Source organism: Numenius arquata, chromosome 3 (genome assembly GCF_964106895.1).
Source record: "Numenius arquata chromosome 3, bNumArq3.hap1.1, whole genome shotgun sequence".
NCBI classification, from domain to species: domain Eukaryota; kingdom Metazoa; phylum Chordata; class Aves; order Charadriiformes; family Scolopacidae; genus Numenius; species Numenius arquata.
Window position 1 is genome coordinate 32,422,033 of NC_133578.1, and position 20,984 is coordinate 32,443,016.

Sequence of the window (20,984 nt, forward strand, 5' to 3'; positions counted from 1 at the left end):
CCTGCCCCTCACACCCTGCCCCTCACACCCCTTCCTGACCGTGCCCCAGTCAATGAATCACCTGCACGGTAACCCTACACCTATATGAAACTCGGAAAACCCTCTCGTGTAAAAATAACACTTATTCCTGAGGAAATAAAAGGTGGTCTAACACCTTACGGTGTGGAGCCGCCCTCACTCCTCCTGCCCTTATACCGCTGGCCCCTCCGAGGCAGCGGCCCCCGCCTGTCGCCGCGGCTTCCCGGGCTCGGGAAACCCTCACCAGCCCAGACCGCGCCGGCCGCCGCTCCCGGGGGGCGACGCTTCTTCCCCCGCCCCACGGCGGTGGCGCCGGGCCCTTTTGGGGCGGAACTCGTGCGTGAGGGCGCGGGGCGGGACGGGCGCCATAGCGGAGGGACCCGCGTCCTGCTCTGAACAGGGTTCCCCTACGCCGGCTGCGACTGCTCCCGCTGCCGGGTGGCGCCGGCGCGATGTCGGGCTTCAGCCCGGAGCTGATCGATTACCTAGAGGGGAAAATTTCCTTCGAGGAGTTCGAGCGGCGGCGAGAGGAGCGGAAGAGCCGGGAGAAGGTGAGGCTGCCCCGCCTGGCACCCCCCGGCCCGGCCCGGCCCGGCCCGGGCTCCATGGCAGCATCTGGCCGCTTCAGGAGCAGCGGGGCTTCCACTCGTTCGTGTGTGGAGAGGTTTACGTTAAGTGCTGCTGCGCTCAGCTAAGGGTTGCTGTCTACATAATTGGTCATTTCTGTGCAAAAATTAGCAGAAGCTAACTTTAATTTGTAAGGGTCGGTAGGTCCTCGTTGGCGGAGCAAGTCGTTCAGGGGAGCGCCCACCTTTCAGAAGTGCAGAATGGAGCATTTTGGTTCGTACCAGCCTGACTTGCATCCCTGGGCTTGGCAAAAGCTTGTTAGGCAGTTACCTTCAGCACCATAATTAATTTCTTCTTCAGGCTGGAGCAATGAGCAGAAGCAGGTTTTGATATAAAATCACCCAGCATATACTGCTGCTGCTCCCCCACCATCTTCTGTGTGAGATCTCGGGAAGCAATACAGTTTGACTCCTTTTGGCAGTCGTGGCTTCTTGGCAGCAATAAATGCAGGGAGACGTAGCTTTGTGTCTAAAAGTAAGCAGATGGAGGTATTATGAAAAATTCTGTATGCTTAGTTGGAGTTTTGTAGTTAACTTTGCCATCTTTATGTCAAAATGCAACTAAATTTCTGTATTTCCTCATAATAAGAGAACAAATTCAGCATAACTCAGCTGTCATGGAAGGACAAGTAATATTCTAGGGCGACCTTCCTATTGCATTTACAAGTGCTATTTTGATATTTCGTTTTGTGTTTAAAAAGGCAGGCTTCGTCACACATTTGTAACTTTAATGCAGTCAGCCATGTCATCTTACCTCGCTGTAATGCCAAATAAGCAGTAGACTAGTCTCTTCAGTCAAAAGTAATGTGAACAGTCACCGCCTGAGTCACCTCACATTGATAAGAATATGTATGTCTTGAGAGCAAGTAGCGTTGTGTTTTGTTCGTTTAAAAATACAGTCTTATTCCACCTGTTTCACTAGCTGTGTGAAAGCTGGGAACCCGTGGTCTAAATGCTAATTGTAAATATTAGGGGAAATAGGAATGAGTCATGTTATAAAGCTGATAACTAATATTGTTGGTGCGCACAGGATGGCGAAAATGCTTCTGCTGAGGAAAACAATGAAGATGTAGAGGCTCCATCTTCATCCAGAAAAGCATCCGGGAAATCCCAAAGTCAGGATGAAACTGACGGTAAGTGTTAACGTAATAATTTCAGTGAAAAATACATTTAAGAGGTCATTGAGAGCATTTGCTCTTCGATAGCTGACTTCTAATGAATGCCTGCCTGCTTGTTTTGAACCTGTGGGTGTTGAAGCACGTCATTAGAATGTATATCTTTGTAGGATGTTCCAAGTCACAGTCAGGATTTTGTCTTTGTTCAGTGTCTTAAGGTGCTACATCTGGCCAATTGGTCATCTTTTTCTAGGAAACCTCCATTTTTCCCCTCTTGTCTTCTTAACCACGTGGTCTCAATTATTTACTCTCTAAAGTTACAAATAATTTAAAGTTTTTAACTTATTTCAAAAAGTCTTCTCTCCATTTTGTTTTGGCTTTTTTCCTGTTCATCTCTTTGCTGGTCTTTTGCTGAGACTTGAATGTTTCAGAATATTTGATTCTACTGTGTCAGTGTTGCCATCTTCCTTTGTCATCCAGAGTGAAATAAAATAGCTAAAAAGAGGAGTTTCATTTTTTCTCTGTGTTTTTTCTCCTGCTCAGTTATCCTTTGGCCTGTCTAGACTGCCTGTGTTTTTTTCTCTTCTTATTTTCTGCTGGATATTCCTAGCTACGGATTCCCTGGCTGCCTTTCTTTGTGCAGTTACTGTGGTGGTAATATCTCCTTAGATGCCTTAGCAAAATACACTTAACTTCCTTGGCGTTCCTGCATAGTGAAAGGACATGCAGGAAGTGGTAGAAGCAGCATGTCTCTCTCTGCTTTGTATCAGTGCTTGTTGATCCCATGCCTCAGATTCTGGATTTGAGCTTGGGATTTAGAGTGCTGCCGTCTTGTTTCAGACATCTCTTCAGAAGTTGTACTCTGTGCACTGGTCAGGGCATGTTCTCGAGGGATTGCCAATGCTGTGAGATAGCAAAGTGCATTTTTTTTATCTCTTTGTGTTGGTTCCTAGACTCCTCTTGCTACTTTCACTGCAAATTCTCATCATTCTGTCTTGTCTTTTTTTTTTTTTTTCTTAAATTTCAAAAATAGGCCTTAAATTGTTTCACCTAAAACGTGTGTCAGTGGTGCCTTGAGTTTAAAAGTATGGCCGGGCCTCATCCTAGCAGGACAGAAAACAGACACTGGAAGTGTGGGTGGAGCCAGATATCTCTGGTTCCTTATTGACCCCTTCTTTTTGCTGGTGTCTCTGAAATACTTCCAAGCTGCTCTTCTCTACTCTATATTCCACCTAGTCTGTTACATCTTTTTTTCATGCACATCATCTTTATCTAAAAAAAACCATATCCTGATAGATTTGTGTGGAATTGTTACTCCTGTTCTTACTATGAAGAGCAAGTCTCAGGAGCAGTCAGAATTAAAGAAGCATTGATAATCTTTATCACTATTTAAAGAGTTGCTATTAGAATCAAACTTAGGATAGTCAGAAGAAAAATGTTAGAAAAGGTCATTGTTAAGATCACTTTTGATACGTGAATCTTCAGAGCTAACCTGCTCCAATCTTCAGATGATTCTGGCAGCCAAGCATACTGAAATAAAAAGGAAATTAAATTAATAATTAGGCTTTTTTCTGATGGAAGGAAGAAAAGTCTTGATTTTTAGATGATTAATATCCAAGTCAGAATAAAAATAACCAAATATATCCCAGTCAGAAAGAAACCAAACCAAACCAAACATAAACTTAGGTCTAGTACCCAATTCCTTCTCATATATATGCAATATAGGATAGATTTATTTTTCAGTCGCAACTTGATACTGTGGTTATTCTTTTATCAAATCTTTAGATGCCCAACCCCCCAGCTGAAACCTTTCAACACTACATATTTTGATATTTTGCATAGATGTAGACTTGTGGACGGTTATAACCCTGGGTTAACTTAGTAATGAAAATTTGTAATTAAAAAATGTGAAATTTTTTTAAATTATATGCTTTAAGCATATTTATTTTTGATATATAGCATCATATTCTTATTTACTTTAAAGAATTTTCTTATTTCACATTTCTGGTGAAATGTGAGTAACGTGGATTTTGCATTTACACACGTTAAGAGGTACTTATTGTCATGGATAGAATGGTTACGAGATCTTATTTTAAAATACCTTTAAAAATTGGTTGCTGCATTATTGTTTAGTATAATTGTCTGCTCACTTAGCCTCTTCAGCTGAAAAGCTTTATTCCATCCAACCAGTTCAATACCTGAAAATTGCTTTAATATGCTTTTCTTGTATGGATTGAGAAAAATGTTGAGTAAACTGTTGCTTTGTTCTGTGTGTTCCTCCATGCTTTCACTTCAAATATCCAAAAAATGTCAGAGGCTGGGGTATACTAAGCATTGGTGATGAATAATGCAGAGTTTTAAAACCAGAGAGATTGGTAATAGTTTTTCTGCATTCTGCAGGCCTTTTTATTATAGAATAACTGTTTCAAGTGGACTGCTAATTACGAAGAATTCTGTTTTCTCTCCACTTGTCCTGATAAGCAGCATGTACTCTTGATTGTATCGTAAACCTTTTTTGCTTCTTTCTCAACCAGGAGAAACTTCAGATGGTGTCAGTAAATCTGTTCATCGGGTCTTTGCATCCATGCTTGGGGAAAATGAAGAGGAGGAGGATGAAGAGGAAGAGGAAGAAGAAGAAGAGGAAGAAGAAACTACTGAGCAACCCACAGCTGGAGATGTTTTTGTGTTGGAGATGGTACTTAATCGAGAGACCAAGAAAATGATGAAAGCAAGTATTTAAACTTTCACGTAACTTCCCTGTATCTCCTGAAGCACAGTGCATAAACACCAGTTTGTGTGATTTTAGCTACTTGCTGAAAAACTTGCCTGAAAATAATTCTGTGTAGAACGCTTCTGCTTGTGTTGGTGTTGCTTGTCTTTGTTTTTTAGAAAAGTACGTAGATTACTCTTTGAAAACTTTCAAAAAGAATGAAGTGATTTTTTCCAGTGGCTGGATTTGTATTTGTGTTAGATATCAGAGTTGCTCTGTCAGTTATGAAAATATTTTGGTCAGCCATTTTAGTATTGGTATTACTTCAATAACTTGTTACTAGATTGTGTTAAGCACAAGTGTGACTGATGTCTCCTGAATTTGGGCCCAACTGAATCCTTAGTAGAAATAATGTTCCTTTTCCATTTAGGAGAAGAGACCTCGCAGCAAACTTCCTCGTGCCTTGAGGGGCCTGATGGGAGAGGCCAATATCAGGTTTGCTCGAGGAGAACGTGAGGAGGCTATCCTAATGTGCATGGAAATCATTCGACAAGGTGTGTTAGATTGAGAAAACTTTCTGGCTTTAACGATGGGGTGAAATTGCCATGAGCATCAGGAAAATTCAGTGTGGCTTCACTGATGATGAAAATACTCCGTACAAGGAATGTCACTGTATAAGTAGCGTGGAATTAAGAATATGTAGTGCATTTTCTTTATTATTTTGCTTATAAAAAGAAACCAGCACCCTAATTCTGCAGGGGCCTGGGCCTTTGCTTAGCTTTACACAGTTTGCTTTTATTGTCTTTGTAGAACCAAGATATAAACATCAGCATGACTTGCAAAGTCATGGAATAATGGTATAACTGCTTGTTGTTAGATTCAGTCAGGCTGATTAATAATTTATAAAAAGGAATCGGAAGCTTGTCTGCAAGTTTGTTCTGAATTTAAACAGAGCAATGTTGATGTTTCATATAATTCTGTTAACCTGTTCTTTGCAGAAAGGCAAATTATTTGTTTTCAAGGTCGTAAGGTTGTTTTAAAACAATAGTTCTTAATCATTCTTCTTGCCTTTATACAGCTCCTCTTGCTCATGAGCCATTTTCCACTCTTGCCATGATCTATGAAGACCAGGGTGATATGGAGAAGTCATTACAGTTTGAACTGATTGCAGCTCACTTAAACCCTAGTGACACTGAGGAATGGGTTAGACTAGCAGAAATGTCACTGGAACAGGACAATATTAAACAGGCTGTTTTTTGCTACACAAAAGGTAGAGTAGCAACCATTTTAATATTTTAAAATAAAGTTTTATTGCTAATGGCAATCATTTTGTTTTCTTCTGCTTTCTAATTAGATTGCTGCAGCTTGCTAAGATTCTGGTACCTCTGTCCAGAATCTTTAATACAGGATGTCCTTTTCGTACAAACAGCTTGTGCGTGTCCACTAACATTCATCTATTCAGGTAGATGAATGTGAAATCCCTTGTTGCCTTTTCCTAAGATAGGCTACTAATACGCTTTCTCTTGTTGTAGCTCTGAAATACGATGCATCCAATGTGCGTTACCTATGGGAGAGATCAAGCCTGTATGAACAGCTGGGGGAACATAAGATGGCTATGGATGGCTACAGGCGTATTTTGAATCTCCTGTCTCCCTCTGATGGAGAGCGCTTTATGCAGTTGGCTAGAGACATGGCAAAGTAAGTTGGACTTAAAAATAGCACGATTTGGTTTTCCAGAGTTTCTCAAAAACTGGTATTAATAAGCTCTGCAGCTGATTCAAGCTGGGTATGCAGCTGAAATCAAGGAATGCTGGAGGTGACCCATACACAAGCACACACTTCCCAACTATTGTGATGTTTCCGAAGCCTGACATGTAATTATGCTGTGTAGGATCAATGCATCATCTTAGAAGTGTTGCGTTCTCTTAGAGTAAGGGGATAAAATGCAAATACTGATTACTGGAAAGATGCCAATAGTACATAATTATATACAAATGCAATACATTTTGTATCAATGTAATATCACTAGAGACCTGGAAACTTATCGCCAGCAAATCTGAATGAAACAAACTCTTCAATCTAAAATACAAAGCATTTGGAACAGTATATAGTTTATATGTCATTTTGATTTGTTTCTGGAGCAAGTAAAAATCTGCCTCCTCCCCTTTTCTCCTAGTGAAAGCAGATCAAGTCATAGAAGCTTGCCTGAGACAGCAGGATTGCGGTGTAGCTCTCTTAACAGCTTTTAGTAAGCTGTTTAACTACTTTATATCTCAGCTTTCTCATGCATAACTTGTAGAAAGCTGTTTCAAAGCAGTTTGTGAAGCCTTTTGATGTTCATGGTTGAGAAATGCACCAAAAAAAAATTGCGAGGAAATGTATTTTAACAATATTATTATTGAAGGTTTTTCTGAAACCAGGTTAATGCAATACTTCATTGATGCCTGGCTTGATGTGGGTGATACTGTAGTGAAAACTCCAGTGATGTCCTAACATACAGGGCAGAAAATAATGGTAATTATTTGAAATACATAAAAATTGTCAACAGTTGTAATGAAAAAAAACCCACCCTCTTTCTCACTGTCTTTTGTAACTTAGTATTGCTAATAAAAATATTTGCTAATAGACAAAAATAAAGACAAAAATCATTTTGCTAATATTCAATGTACGTCCTGTCATTTATGTTAAATACTTAGCATCTTATACCTGTGTTTTATAGGAGTTATTATGAAGCAAATGATGTGACCTCTGCTATTGAGATAATAGAAGAAGCCTTTACTAAACACCAGAGCCTTGTCTCCATGGAAGATGTTAATATCGCAGCTGAACTATATATTTCTTCCAAGCAGTATGACAAAGCATTGGCGGTATGGAGAATTAAATATATTTCTATACTGTGTTCAGCACCTCTTTGCCAATCAGGGCGGACAGTTGATATTCCTGTAGTGCTTAGGTATGGTCATGTTTCTATGGTGATAGAGCTGATCAGATACTACTTTCTGTTAGTTCTGTAGCAACTAGCATTGAAGTTAACGGCTTGATTTAATAAGTTGGGGTCTGATAGACTTATATGCTGTTCCATGTTTAAAATTTTGGGATCCTTCCTCTCCTTCTCTACAATTGCCATAGGCTCAGTAGCCAGAGAAGACCTATGATCTTTTTTTGTGAGTGCTACTGGCAAAGGGCATTCTCTAAGTTGAAGGTTAAACGGGTGACACTCAGTGGTCTAATGGTTCAAATGCAGACTCTTGTTGCTTTATCTGGCATACTGTGTTACAACTAATAATTTATGCATTGAGCATCAAGCACACATTTCAGAAAGACAATACATCTTGACTCTAAGGCATCAGGAATTGAAGAAGATGGCTTATCTGTTCCCAATTTGTTCTAGTGGTTTTTAACTCTCACTTTTGAGGTGTGTTTCCCAGTTGACGTGGTCTGGCTTTGAGAGGAAAGTCTTTAGTGTCATGCCATTGTTATACTTTCCCAGGTGGATTGAAAAGACACTAATAGTTAGGACTTTCTCCTTGTGAACATTCTTACTTGCTGATTTTAATTACCTCTTTTTATTTTCTCCTTAAGATTTTATTTAGATCTATCTCTGTCTGTGTAAAGCATGACTAGCCTGCAAACAATTCTTCTTACCCTTCTCTATATTTCTTCCCATTTTAAAAATCAAACAGTTAATTTTATGTACCCAGTATTCAGCTGCCAGATTTAATACTACAGTTTCTTCTTGATGGTTCTCCTCAGGTCTGTTCCTGTGATTCTTGTTCCTAGATAGTTTACCAGCTGAAATACAGATTCAGCTGAGCCTTTAAAAAATAATTATCTTAATACAGTCATCTGGTATGTTCCTCTAAGGACCATATACTCTGTGTTTATCACTCATGTTTTGGGAACAGTAATGACTTAAATATTTACTTTACAATTCATGAACAAAAATACCAAACTGCATTGGGTCTTAGACAAACAGTCCTTTACACTTGTGCATTTTGCCCTCGCACCTCCCCATTGGCAAGTGAATGTCTTGAATTGTGTGTCTTTGATTTTTTTTTTTTTTTTAATTATTTGTTCTGTTGAATTATACTAGTTTTATTGAGGTCATGATGTATATGACCAGGGCTGTTGTAAAAAGTCAGTATGTAGCTGTGAATTTTATTTATTTATTTATTTATTTGTTTATTTATTATCTGAGACAAACCATACGATTTCCTTGCAGTGTATAAGGCTGAGAAATCCTTGGAGCATCTTGGAAAGATCTGCAGAGAGCTTATCTGTTTACCTGGTGCTTTGCTTTCTTCTTCTGTCTTCCAAAAGGCATTAAAAGAAGCTATAAGTTTAAAAACTTTTCTAGTTGTGATAAAAGTAACTGTTGTATTTGCTAAAGAGATGTTGATTGGATCATCTAAGTAGTCAAAAAATAGTGGACAAAGACATAAGATGATCAAACTCAATCAACTAACCCTACGTGAAATGAATGCAGCTTTTCTTCTGATAACTTTTGTGATGTCTATAACAGCTGCCATGTGGGCCAGTTACACCATATACCCTTTAAATCTTTAAAATGATCCAAGTTACTTGTCTATTTTAGGTTATTACAGATTTTACAGGAATTGTACTTGAAAAGAAAGCATCAGAAAAAAGTGCATCTGAGGAGAAGAAAGGTAAGTAGCTACCAAGTGGTTAGTATGACACTGCTCTTCATCTAATATGACATCTTTCTTTCCGTTACCTTTTCAACTCCTGGGTATATTTTAATGCATGTCGACAGGCTTTTCTCTTTTGAAACTTTTCAGTGTTTATAATGAGTTATGTAGCACAACCTCAGCTTTCTATAAGGAGTTACTCTGATGTCCAGTGCGTCCTGCTGACTCATTAAGGACAAGGACTGCTCTCCAGGCAACTGGAGGCCTTTTAAAGTTCTAAACATTCCTCAGAGTGTTCACATGAGGCCAGTTATTTCTGCCAGCTGAATAGCTTCTGAAAAAAATTAGATGAGTTTAGTCGCATCTATACTCAAGAATATCAACCTTTGACCTGAGAATAATATTCTTCATCAATCCTACTTCTGTTATTAAACATTAAAGTGGTTTGGTATGTAGAAATCTAGGGATATTAGCTTGTAATTGAATAAAGTAGGTTGTTTTCGAGAAACCTGCTTCGTGAAAGTCATTGCTTAAGTCTGGAAATGTTTGTTTGGGCTGTAAAACGATCACAGCTTTCCAGCTCCGTAAGCAGACAGTCTGTTCTGTGATTAAACTGGTTGGTTGTTTCAGCAACCTGATCCAAACCCGATGTAGTATAAGATATTTCTGTTGGCTTTTTGCTTTAATGGACCAGGTAAATCAATGGACAACTGTCCTGATAGAGACTTTTAACAGATCATTTATAAGAAGCAGAAACATAATGAGTCTAGGAATTAAAACACAATGTTGCCAAGTTATGTGGGGTGTGTAATTTTGTAAGACAAAGCTTCTAAACTACCCAAGAGCTGGGTTCCGTGCCCTCTGTTGATTTAGAAGGTTTTGGAACGCTTCCTGCTCTGCTGTCCTTAAAAAAAATATTTAGAAGTCCGCTTTTCAGACTAAGCTACTGATCAAGTATGGATTCAAAACTGAGTAGCTTTTGGCTTAGCTGGTTCTACTAGTGTAATCTGTTAATCTTTTTAAAAAGATAGAGGGGAAACGGTTGAAACTCAGGAAAGCCAGGAGGCAGTGACTGAGGACCAAAGTCATGCAGTTGCTGAATCCAGTGCTGCAGGTAAGTAATTCAATTTTTGAATTTCATACAAGTATATGAACTGATCATATGCTCAGGAACCAGGCTGCAATCATATAAAAATTGGGAATGACTTCTAACAGCAGGGAAATAGGGCTTGATCCAGAAAAGGTTTCTTGTGTACTGTCTTCCTGACTCACAGCTTCTAACCCAGCCAGCGACCAAAACCATAAGCATTCTCCCAGGGCTTACCCACTTCGAAAAGAAAATTTTTCATTTTGTAAGAATTTATTGGTAGTTACTCTCATGCTGGCTATTGAGATGTTCAGAGGATGATTAATTAATCTGCATGTTGTGATTTGCAGTAGTTAGATGTGAATCTAGAAGGTAATAGAAGGTTTATGTTGGAAATCGGTTTTCTCAGTTTATAGCAATCACCCTTTGAATGTCTGAGGTAAGAATTAAGGTGAAGGAGAACTTAAACAGGGTAGTTAAGGAGGTGTCATGACTGCATGTGAAGGAAATAAAATGACGAAGTTTTACTGTATGACCCGTAATTTGCTAGCACTGTCACGGGTAACTACTTTGTCTTGTGTTCCCTTTGTCATCGGATTGCATTCTGTCTATGTGTTGTGTAAAGTTCTGTATTAACTGTGTGTAGCAACATATACAGCCAGATCCCTGACACAGAGGACTTAGCTTAATAAAAACAAATAGCTTAATGCAGGGTATTTCCTGCACAAAGCAAGGAGAAGAGAGTACAGGTGCATAAGTTGCTAAAGAAAAGCTTTATGTAGCAAGCACATCTTAAGAGGGTGAAGACTAAGCACATCCTATGGGATCCTGCTGTTGAAGTCGATGCAGACTGACAGCACTTGATACTTCAGGTGAAATTACTGGGATCAGAGATAATAGGAACAAGTTGTTCTGACTATTGGCAAAGATAGAAGAAAGGGAGAGGGCAGGCCTCCACCAACAGTTGCTAGTCAATGCGAATACATTTTCTTCATTGGGACTGAACATGACCTGGAAGGGATGTGGAGCTTGTGAAGTGCTTGTTAAAGCCTAGGAATTTAGAAAGAAATTCTTTATCTTCTCACAGCTGTGGAGAAGGTCAGCTGCAGCATACCTGAGGGTGTTCCCATAGACATCACGGTCAAGCTGATGGTGTGCTTGGTTCACTTGAACATCCTAGAGCCGCTTACTGTAAGTAGAAACCAACTCCGAAGTTGGAGGATGTTCTAAAAAATTGCCAAAGCAAGTAATTTTTCCTGTCTTCATATGATTGAGGTCGTTGAGAGAGCTGTGGAGATTCTTTTTGCATCCCTGCCACTCCAACAGAGAAACCTAGCAAACCTGTAATAGCAGAAACACTATTTTTGTCCTTATAAATTATGCCTTCAGTGGAAGTATTACTGAAGCACAGTAAATCACAGCCTACGTGCTCTGACAGGCCCAGGACCACATTGCAAAGTTGTTGAACACTAAGGAACACATCTTTGCTTTGTTTTGAAGCCCTACTAAATCTGAAACGTGTTCTTTCATAAAGAGCACTCCTCACTGATGGGCACTTTGACCCATTGGATGTAAAATGTCCAGAATAGAAAAATGTGGCTTTTTCAGGAATTCTGAAATTCAGGTCTTTGTTTTTCACTTTTAAACTGACATTTAAATAAAGGAAGTGTATTTCAGAATGCAAATAGACCGAAAATCGTAGCATAAAAATGTAAGCTTCCAGTAACTGTATCTTAAAGAAATATTCTTGTTGGTTATTTGTGCTTTCAGAGTTTTGTGTGGTTGTTTTACAGCCTCTTTTGACCACTCTGGTGGAACAAAATCCAGAAGAAATGGGTGACTTGTATTTGGACGTTGCAGAGGCATTTCTGGACGTTGGAGAATACAACTCGGCACTGCCTCTTTTGAGCTCCCTTGTCTGTTCAGAACGATACAACTTGGCTGTTGTCTGGCTTCGGCACGCGGGTGAGAGGAAGCAGGGCTGCTGAGCACGTGATGCTGAGAGATGATAATACAATGCTGAGCATTTCCGGGGACCTTTATCTAACATCACTGGAATTCTAGATTCACATGTTGAATGATAATTGGTATTTGCAGAACTATAGTTGCTGTTTATTATGACCACCTTGTCGTGGAGCATTTTCTCGTTCTTCATCTAGACTGAAATTTACTTCAGCTAAAAATACTTTTATTTACATGTAAGTGAAACAGCCTCTATTCTGCATTCCATCCTGTGTCAACTGATGATGCTTTAAGTGAAACTGTGGGTGCATCAGTACATATTTCTGAATATGTTCTCTTTAATAATGCATGTTTTGGGTGATTTTAACTGAAAAAGTATCTGAAAAGTATATTAACTATTTTGCAAGCTTTGATATCTTTTTTTCTGCTATTTAAGTGTATTGTGTTGTATATGGTATTTCTAGAGTGCTTGAAGGCTTTGGGACACATGGAACGTGCTGCAGAGAGCTATGCCAAAGTTGTTGATCTTGCTCCGTTGCATCTGGATGCAAGAATCTCACTTTCAACACTTCAACAGCAGCTGGGCCGACCCGAGAAAGCTCTGGAGGCTCTGGAACCAATGTACGATCCAGATACACTGGCTCAGGACGCTAATGCTGCCCAGCAGGTGGGTAAAGTGTTCTGTCCTTCCAGTTTAGGATGTATTATTCTGCAAAACTATGATAGTGCTCAAAAATATCAACTATATAGGACCAGGGATTGAGACTGACTTATCTACAGCATGGTGAGCCTTCAGAGCGCAGCAATTAATTCATCAGAGTATCAGGGATGAGTCCTTATGCCTCCTTCTCCCTGACCATTTTATCAGTATTTCCTCTCTCCCACCTGATTAATTCTGTGTGATGTACGACCTCTTTGTTGCCAATCACATTGATGCCAATCTTGATGCCAAGTCATGGTGCCAGTCACTTTTCATCAAGTTGATCAGCAGTTGCTACATTCGAGCTATGTGGTTTGGCCTCTACTGATGGTAACAGATGGCCTAGCGAAGGCTCTATATCCCCTCCCCAGCAGCGCTTTCACTATAGGTAAGAGTTATGCTGAATTTCTCTGAAATTTGAGAATTTGAAACGGTAATTTAGGGGGATCTTACCTGCTGCTGCTGCTGCTAAGATTCTTACAGCTTTCTATAAGCTTTTACAATCCTATTAGTACTGTATTGAGTCAAAATTGTTTGTTTTATGAACTCACTCTGTGTGCAAGAGGTTGAATAATAATGTTCAATATTATCTAGGAATTAAAGCTACTCCTCCATCGTTCGACGCTCTTGTATTCCCAAGGCAAAATGTATGGCTACATAGACACTTTACTTACAATGTTGGCAATGCTGTTGAAGGTAAGCCAGTCTTTACAGCTACGCTTGAAGAAATTGGGGAACTGTGAGTTGGGTTAAGACAAGCGACAAACAAACTCAGGAGGAGAGCTAGTGTTTTTAATATGCAAATGATTTTCTAATTTGTTAGATAATGATCTTGCAGGGAGTCTTTAACACTGGTGTTCCTGCCCTGTAGTGTTCAGAACAGAGGACCACTTGTGTGCGTAATTCTTAAGACAGTGACTTCAGCTCCCTGTTTCTCAGTGTGCATAGAACACACCGAACACTAAAGCTACTTCTTACCTTTTGACCTTAGCAGTCAGCATAGTGCATTCTTGAAACGCTGATACTGGCTTCTATTTCAACCATTTTCCTTTTAATTTCTGTTTTGAATTTATTTTATACTTTCTTGTGATAAAATGACCAAAGAAGAATTTGTTTAGTTAGCAAATACAGTAGTGGTGGCTTTGTGTTAATTGGTTTTTGTTTTAGCCCTCAGTTTTATCCATCTGGTCAGAGCCATTACTACTGTATTACATTGGCTGAGTAGCTATCCACGTATTTCTGAAACTGGTACAGAAAGGCATTGTTCTTGTTATGCCACTATGCAGATAGTTTTGATTTCAATAAATACAGGGATGTTCTAATCCCAGGAAAAGTCTTTTAAGTCATTTACAGGTTTGTATCTTCCTTAATGTTCCCCTTGGGAATGTTTTCTCTCATGGTCTTGCTCTATTGTGGCATTTCTAAGTTGCAGAGTGTTTTGGATGCAACATGAGCAAGATGGAATCGCCATAAAACTACTTTTGTTGTAGGATGTATTAATGTAATCTGAAATGCTGCCCTTAAATTTGTTTCTAGGTAGCAATGAGCAGAGCTCAGGTGTGTTTGATCTCTAGTTCCAAATCTGGAGAGAGACACCTCTATCTTATTAAGGTGTCAAGGGATAAAATTTCTGACAATGACGACCAAGAGACAGCAAATTGCGATGCGAAAGGTAACAAATGTTTATTAAAAACAAAGCAACAAGATGAACTCCTTAGTTCTGAAAATGAAATAAACGTTACTATTTTGCATGCCAAGTCCATGCGGTTCATGTTAACATTGCTTTATTTCTAGGGCAAAAATGAAGATAATATAACTTAAGGGAAGAATCCCCATCCAGAGAAAAATAGTAAGATTACAGAATAATTCAGATTGAGAAAGACCTCTAGAGCTCATATGGTCCAACATTCTCCTCAGTGCAAATGTAATCCACGCAAATCTAGAAGATAATAGAAACGCACGTTTTAAGTGGTGTGATTTTTTTTAACTGGCCCAGACTCAGTTGAGCCAGACTGCACATCCTTCAGCACCATTTGGTAATTAGGAAGAGGAATTTTAATGTATTCATGTAGTATGTTTACAACTTGAACTGTGTGTATTTCTTGACGCTTGTTCCCAAGTTTTCACTGTTTTTTTGCTGATGTTTTACAAACTGCACTTAAACTGAACAAAGTAAATACTTGATGAGATGTTTTTGAAAAGATCAGTTTGACATATGCACCCCCTTTTTTTTTTTAGAGTTTAGCTCTCATCTTTTAATTTTCTCAGCTTACTGACTTCAATATTTTTAGCAATTTTTGCTGTTCTCACGAGTGTTCTGACGAAAGATGACTGGTGGAACCTCCTCCTGAAGGCTATATATTCCTTGTGTGACCTCTCCCGGTACAAGGAGGCAGAGCTACTAGTGGATTCTTCACTGGAATATTACTCGTTTTATGATGATAGACAAAAGCGCAAGGAGCTGGAATACTTTGGGCTCTCTGCTGCGATTCTGGACAAGAACTTCAGAAAAGCGTACAACTATATCAGGTGGGGTACTGAGAAGGTAGAGCAATCTCTACTGTAATTGCTTCCACTGAGGCTGCAGTCATACTGCTGAAAATACTGCTAAAGGAAGCGGGCTGATGCTTTTCAGCTTTCGCTAAAACAGGTAAGTCTATTGAAACTAAAGGAGCTTTTTGAGAGCCTCTGATTCTAAAATATGCATAGTGCAGTAGGTTGGTTGATTTGGCCAGAACCGTTAGTTCTGTCTTTCAGTCTTAACTTTGCCACAGTCACTGGCCTGCTCTTGGAGTGTCTCTTCTTTGTTTTCTTCCCTAAACTGTTGGGGTTTTATTGCAGATACAGTATTTATTATATAGCATTTACTAATTTCTTGTATACTTTTCATTCTGTAGAATCATGGTAATGGAAAATGTCAATAAACCTCAGCTATGGAACATCTTCAATCAAGTTACTATGCAGTCTCAGGATGTCCGTCACCATCGCTTTTGCCTACGCTTGATGCTGAAGAATCCTGATAATCACGCGTTGTGTGTCCTAAACGGGCATAATGCGTTTGTATCTGGCAGTTTCAAGCACGCTCTTGGTAATATCATTAATGTTCTAATATTAACAAATATAACAAGTGAATGTTTTGTTCTGAGAAATATTTCTTGAAGTCATTTTTTTCATACATCAGAATTTATAGGTGGCTTCACAGTCCGGTGCTTGAATTATTTTGTACACAAATCAAAGCATCGCTAAAGAGTTTTACTAAAAAACATTAAGCTGGCACATTTCAAGTTTAGCACACGTTGCAAATATAACTAACTTGCAAAGGTAATTGAAGGCTAATGATAATAAAGAATAAGAAGGACAGAAACAGACCAATTTAAACAGCAAATAAAGTTGGCTGGACATTTTTAGCAGACCTTTGAAGTAAACCTACTACTTTCAGTCAAGCTCTCCAAATGTTAAGATGTGTGCCTCAAGGATACAAATCCCAGCAAGAACCATGTTTGCCTTCTGTGTCACAAATTTTCTGACATTTCTGTCTGATATTTTTGTCGCAGTCTTCACTCTTGCTTCAGAATGCGAGCAGTACTGAAAATACAACATTTTGTTTCATCTTTTTTTCCTGTGTGTTTTGATGTAGCTATATTAAACTATTTCTTTTCTTAGTTCACACTTCTAATTTGAAGATTTTCCTTTTTGTCCTTAAATTTTTAAGGAATGCTTCTCACAACAAACATCTTGATGCAGTTATTTGCTTTTAGGACAGTATGTGCAAGCCTTTCGTGCAAACCCAGATGAACCTCTGTACAGTCTTTGTATTGGATTGACTTTCATCCACATGGCTTCTCAGAAATACGTGTTGAAAAGGCATGCTCTTCTAGTACAGGTGAGTTGATGTGATTATTTTTACCTTTAGTGTTTCCTAGCTTAGTATGTTGCAGACAGTATGGCTGCAACATACTCTGTGTAAGTAACTTTTCATAATTAATATGGCATTTCAAAAGAGGAAAGTGGTGAAACATGAACCCAGATGAGTATGCTTTTGAACTGTAGGTATACCCACCTGAATCTCCACTCCTTTTAGTTAAATGTAGCTTGTTCTGCTGTGTGTATACAACGGTTACTCACATAGATGTCAGCAGCTGCTAGCTGTTGGTGAAAATATTACTAATTTCAGTCTTGATGGCTGTAGTCTGGATTTTCTTCCAAATTTTTCTTCTCACCCTGCCCTGCTCTGAAGTCCTGTAGAGTAGAATCTATGCCACGTGCCCTTCATAGACATGTCTCATAAACTGCATTGTTGAAGCTAACTTTACAGACTTAGAAAGTGGTTTTTTTTTTCCCATCTTCCTTTTCTCTTCCCCGCTTTAGGTGCCTCTTATAGCGCTCTCTGTAAAGATCTTGTGAACTCCAGTTTAGGTTACCCTCAGTTCTTCAGCTTCATCATTCACATTTGTCTTTCATCTGCCAGATCCAGTTACAAACCACAGGCTGATTATTCCCAAACAGAATCTTGAAAGTAATTTCCTCTACTCTCCACCAAGTATTTTCATTAACCTTAAATGCCTTATAATTCCTGTGGCCAATGAGCTGGAAGTCAGCAGAAAATGGAGAGGATCCCAAGCTCTCCTGACTTCTGAAATTGCTGAAAACCTGTAGCTGTAGATTTTGACAAAAGCTATAGCTCCTCAGCTACTGTAAGCCAATACCAATTATGTCAGTATCCAACTTAAGACATTTTGAACTTGCAAACTTTGGCCTAATTTTAGTATTTTTATCCACTTCTTTCTGTAATCAGCCTGTCTTTCTTATATGGGCTGCTGTGTTCTCTTTTTATAACACACTTCACCAATGTCCTATTTATGTTACCCTCTGGCAATACAGTTCCCTGCTTTCTCTCTTCTCATTTCTTGCTTATTATACTTGGTGTTTTTACATCCTCTCTTGTTCCTATTGTAGTTGATTAATAATTAAACCCCAGTGACATATTGGTGACCTAAATTATGATCATTAGCTGCTTGTGCCTGAACTAATTCCTCACATTGAAGCAGCTGTCTTCTCTGATTAGTAATGTGGTCCCTAAAAAGAAAGTCTTCTATTTACAACAGAATCATCACGTTCCAAAGTGGTAACAAAATGAAATGCACAGGAGAGGATGAAAAAGTTACGTCCTCTATTTCTCCCTTCTGAATTCGCCTCTTCTCTCTGTCCTTCCTGTTTCCCCTGGGGCTCCTTCAGTGTCAAATGAGAAACTGCATTTTAATGTGAAATAATACTGTATGCCTCTTTGTCTGTCCCTGTGTTCTGTATGGGAGATAGCTCTGGTCTAATGCCATTCATCTTCACAGCATCATACAAACCTGGAGTCATGAAGAGATGGTAACACGCCAAGCTGGTAGGCTGTGACATCCTACAGATGAGGAAAGATCACTTTCCTCGCTTTACGGCATGTCATTCTATAAATGACACTAGTTTGTTCCACTAAGGTTGGCAACGAAATTATGTACACCTGGAGCTCTGCTAGTCATGTAGTTTAAATATATAAGCATATATTTTAATTTTAAACTAAAAGCAAAATAAGAAAGTATAACACTTACAGGGTGGTTTGACTTTAAATCTGTTAAAGCATAGCACTGGAATTGCTGGGTGTGAGTTTCCTTTCAAATTCTGCTGGAGACTTGGCAGTAAAACATCTGCTGGCCTCAAGAAGGGACATGAACTCTCACCTGGTGCTTAGACATATGGATTTTTCATGCCTTTATTCAGTGTTGTTTATTTTGGGCCACTTTATAAAAGGATATGCTGATGATTTCCCTGATAACTGGTATTGGAGAAAACATTTATATGGAGCACAAGATCAAGAAAAGAATATGATTACATTCCAGAAATAATACTTTGATATGTACTTCATGGAATTCAGAATTTTATAAAATTCTGAGAAGGTGTAGTATTAAACCATTTCTTGCCACTATCCAAGGCAAAGAGTGAAGGAAAGGGAATGAAGGCCTGCGGTTTTGGGGTTTTTTTTCTCCTTTAAAAAAAAATAAATAGGGAAGGGTTATCTTTTAAAGATTTTTTTAAAGAAAAATAAGATGTTGCTCTAGTCTGCCCTTTGGCTGCATGTTTTTTAAGGTGGTCAGCTCTTCCGAACACGAACAAGTCTTATCTGTGTGTATATTACATAAGCACATACATACTTATATATTTATCAAGCTAGTGCCGTAAGTCACTATACTAAATAACTGTGCTTTTAATTCATTAAAAAGATCTACCCGTTGTTATCAATGGTATCAGCGAGACTGACAGAGCACACTTTATGGTCTCAACAATCACGTGACTTATTTTTTGCCTTCAACTTGCGTGTGGTCTTGTGGGGAAGCAGAGACCAAAAGTTTTAATAGATACATTTAAACACCTGTTCTCCAGCGTATTTTACTGCCGCCTTCTTAAAGGGAGCATTCACAAATGTGCATAATGTGTGTGCAGGGATTCTCCTTCCTTCACCGGTACTTGGACCTGCGTGGGCCTTGTCAAGAGTCTTTCTACAACCTTGGCCGTGGCCTGCACCAGCTGGGATTGCTGCACCTGGCAATCCACTATTACCAAAAAGTACTTGAACTTCCTCCTCTCACCTTAGAGGTACTGTATCTTTGTAGGTGAGGTATGGAGTCACAAGTCAGGTCAATGTTAATAATTTCTCAGCCATAGTTAAAATAGGCACATAAAATCTGTGTAGTTGAATTTCCTTTAATTTCTGTTGTAATTCCTTGTCATTGCAAGCCCAAATCTGATTGTCACCTGGTAATGTATTTAAGCATGTGTTAATTTCAAAGGTTTATGAATTTTGAAGGATTTACTAATAGGCTGAAGTAGCAGCAAAAAAGGCTGCTAAACAACTTTGCCTGAAAAAGCAGCTGAACTTTAAATATATATTACAAGCATTAACTTATAACTGGAAGCTCTATATAGTCACCCATGCTATAAAACAGCATGCTGGAGCGATATGAACCGGTATGAAGAAAGCCTAAATGCATCTGAGCCATGGTTTTGCTCTAATTGATCTGTATTAGCTCGTCCTAATTGATGTGTCACACTTGTACAGGCCTGCTCTGAGAGAAAGTTTTTGCCTTGCTCTGGTGTGGGCTGGTAGAAAAATTACAAGTGTATTCAGAAAAGGGGAAGGGTTGGTGAGGTAAGGAACATGTGTTGGGCAGTGCTGGGAGTTCAAAGCAGCAATCTTGTGACCACGTAAAAGATACAGGCTATATTCACCTTCTGATTGTAGAAGGAAATACTTTGCATACAAAGACAAATTAAGGTAGTACTTCCCTGTTTTATGAGCTGACCGTCTAATTTACAGCTACTGTTTTGAGTATGTAATTATGTAACTCTCTGGCGATTAACGTGAAAACTCATTAAAGAGGGAGGGCACAAGAAATACTACTACTTTTGTTTCTATATGTCTGAAAGCCTATGTAGATGATGAACATGTGATTTGATTCCACTGTAACTGCTACTCATGTTTTATACTATTTTTGCATGTAGATAACTTTTTTTAATCATTGTTTTTACAGGGAATAGAAACTGATCAGACAGACTTAAGAAGAGATACTGCCTTTAACTTGTCGCTTATTTATCAGAGCAGTGGGAATATTAGAATGGCTCAAAAGATGTTGTACACCTACGCCGTTGTGTGATGAGGTCTGTGGGAAGTGGAACTGGTACTCTGTTTTAACCATTGCGTTATGCAGTGCTGGGGGAACAGGTTTTATCTATGGATGGTCAGAGACACGGCTGGTACCACATACAGCTTTATGGTCTTTTTCTACTTCTGCCATTTGAACTGTAGCACGTAGAGAGGGACTGTTCCGTGTACAACGCTGACATGCTCAAGCGTGTCTGTTACTAGCTCTTCTCCTTCGATGTATTGCTCCCTACTCTGATCTTCAGCCTTGTATATAGAACCAAACAGTGACAACTGAAGCCCAGTGCGGTTTATTGGGGGGGGTTTTAGGGAAATGTGCAGTATTGCAACTAGTTATCAGTGAGGTTGTTCAAGAAGCCATATTCACTGGGGATGAGGGTTTTTTAATGTAATATAATATAAAAGAAATGGGTTC

General features: G+C 39.1%; 1 protein-coding gene across 1 annotated transcript; it reads left to right on the plus strand.

Annotated features, from left to right (window-relative positions):
• Positions 1-470: 470 nt before the first annotated feature.
• On the plus strand, positions 471-20,561 carry GTF3C3 (general transcription factor IIIC subunit 3). Its single transcript, XM_074145355.1, has 18 exons — positions 471-573; positions 1,667-1,777; positions 4,294-4,487; positions 4,900-5,023; positions 5,548-5,739; positions 6,002-6,167; positions 7,189-7,336; positions 9,064-9,136; positions 11,293-11,396; positions 11,999-12,170; positions 12,632-12,834; positions 13,462-13,563; positions 14,404-14,539; positions 15,159-15,396; positions 15,765-15,955; positions 16,626-16,750; positions 19,351-19,503; positions 20,439-20,561. The coding sequence occupies exons 1-18, from the start codon at positions 471-473 to the stop codon at positions 20,559-20,561; spliced, it is 2,658 nt and encodes an 885-aa protein (XP_074001456.1).
• The last annotated feature ends 423 nt before the right edge of the window (positions 20,562-20,984 follow it).

What these genes read in the sequence shown, in the direction of transcription:
- GTF3C3 (XM_074145355.1), top strand. Translation starts at nt 471, where the DNA reads ATGTCGGGCTTCAGCCCGGAGCTGATCGATTACCTAGAGGGGAAAATT. An exon ending in CAGTTTCAAGCACGCTCTTG is followed by an intron (nt 15,956 to 16,625) that starts GTAATATCATTA and finishes ATTTGCTTTTAG; the next exon opens with GACAGTATGTGCAAGCCTTT. An exon ending in TTCCTCCTCTCACCTTAGAG is followed by an intron (nt 19,504 to 20,438) that starts GTACTGTATCTT and finishes TTGTTTTTACAG; the next exon opens with GGAATAGAAACTGATCAGAC.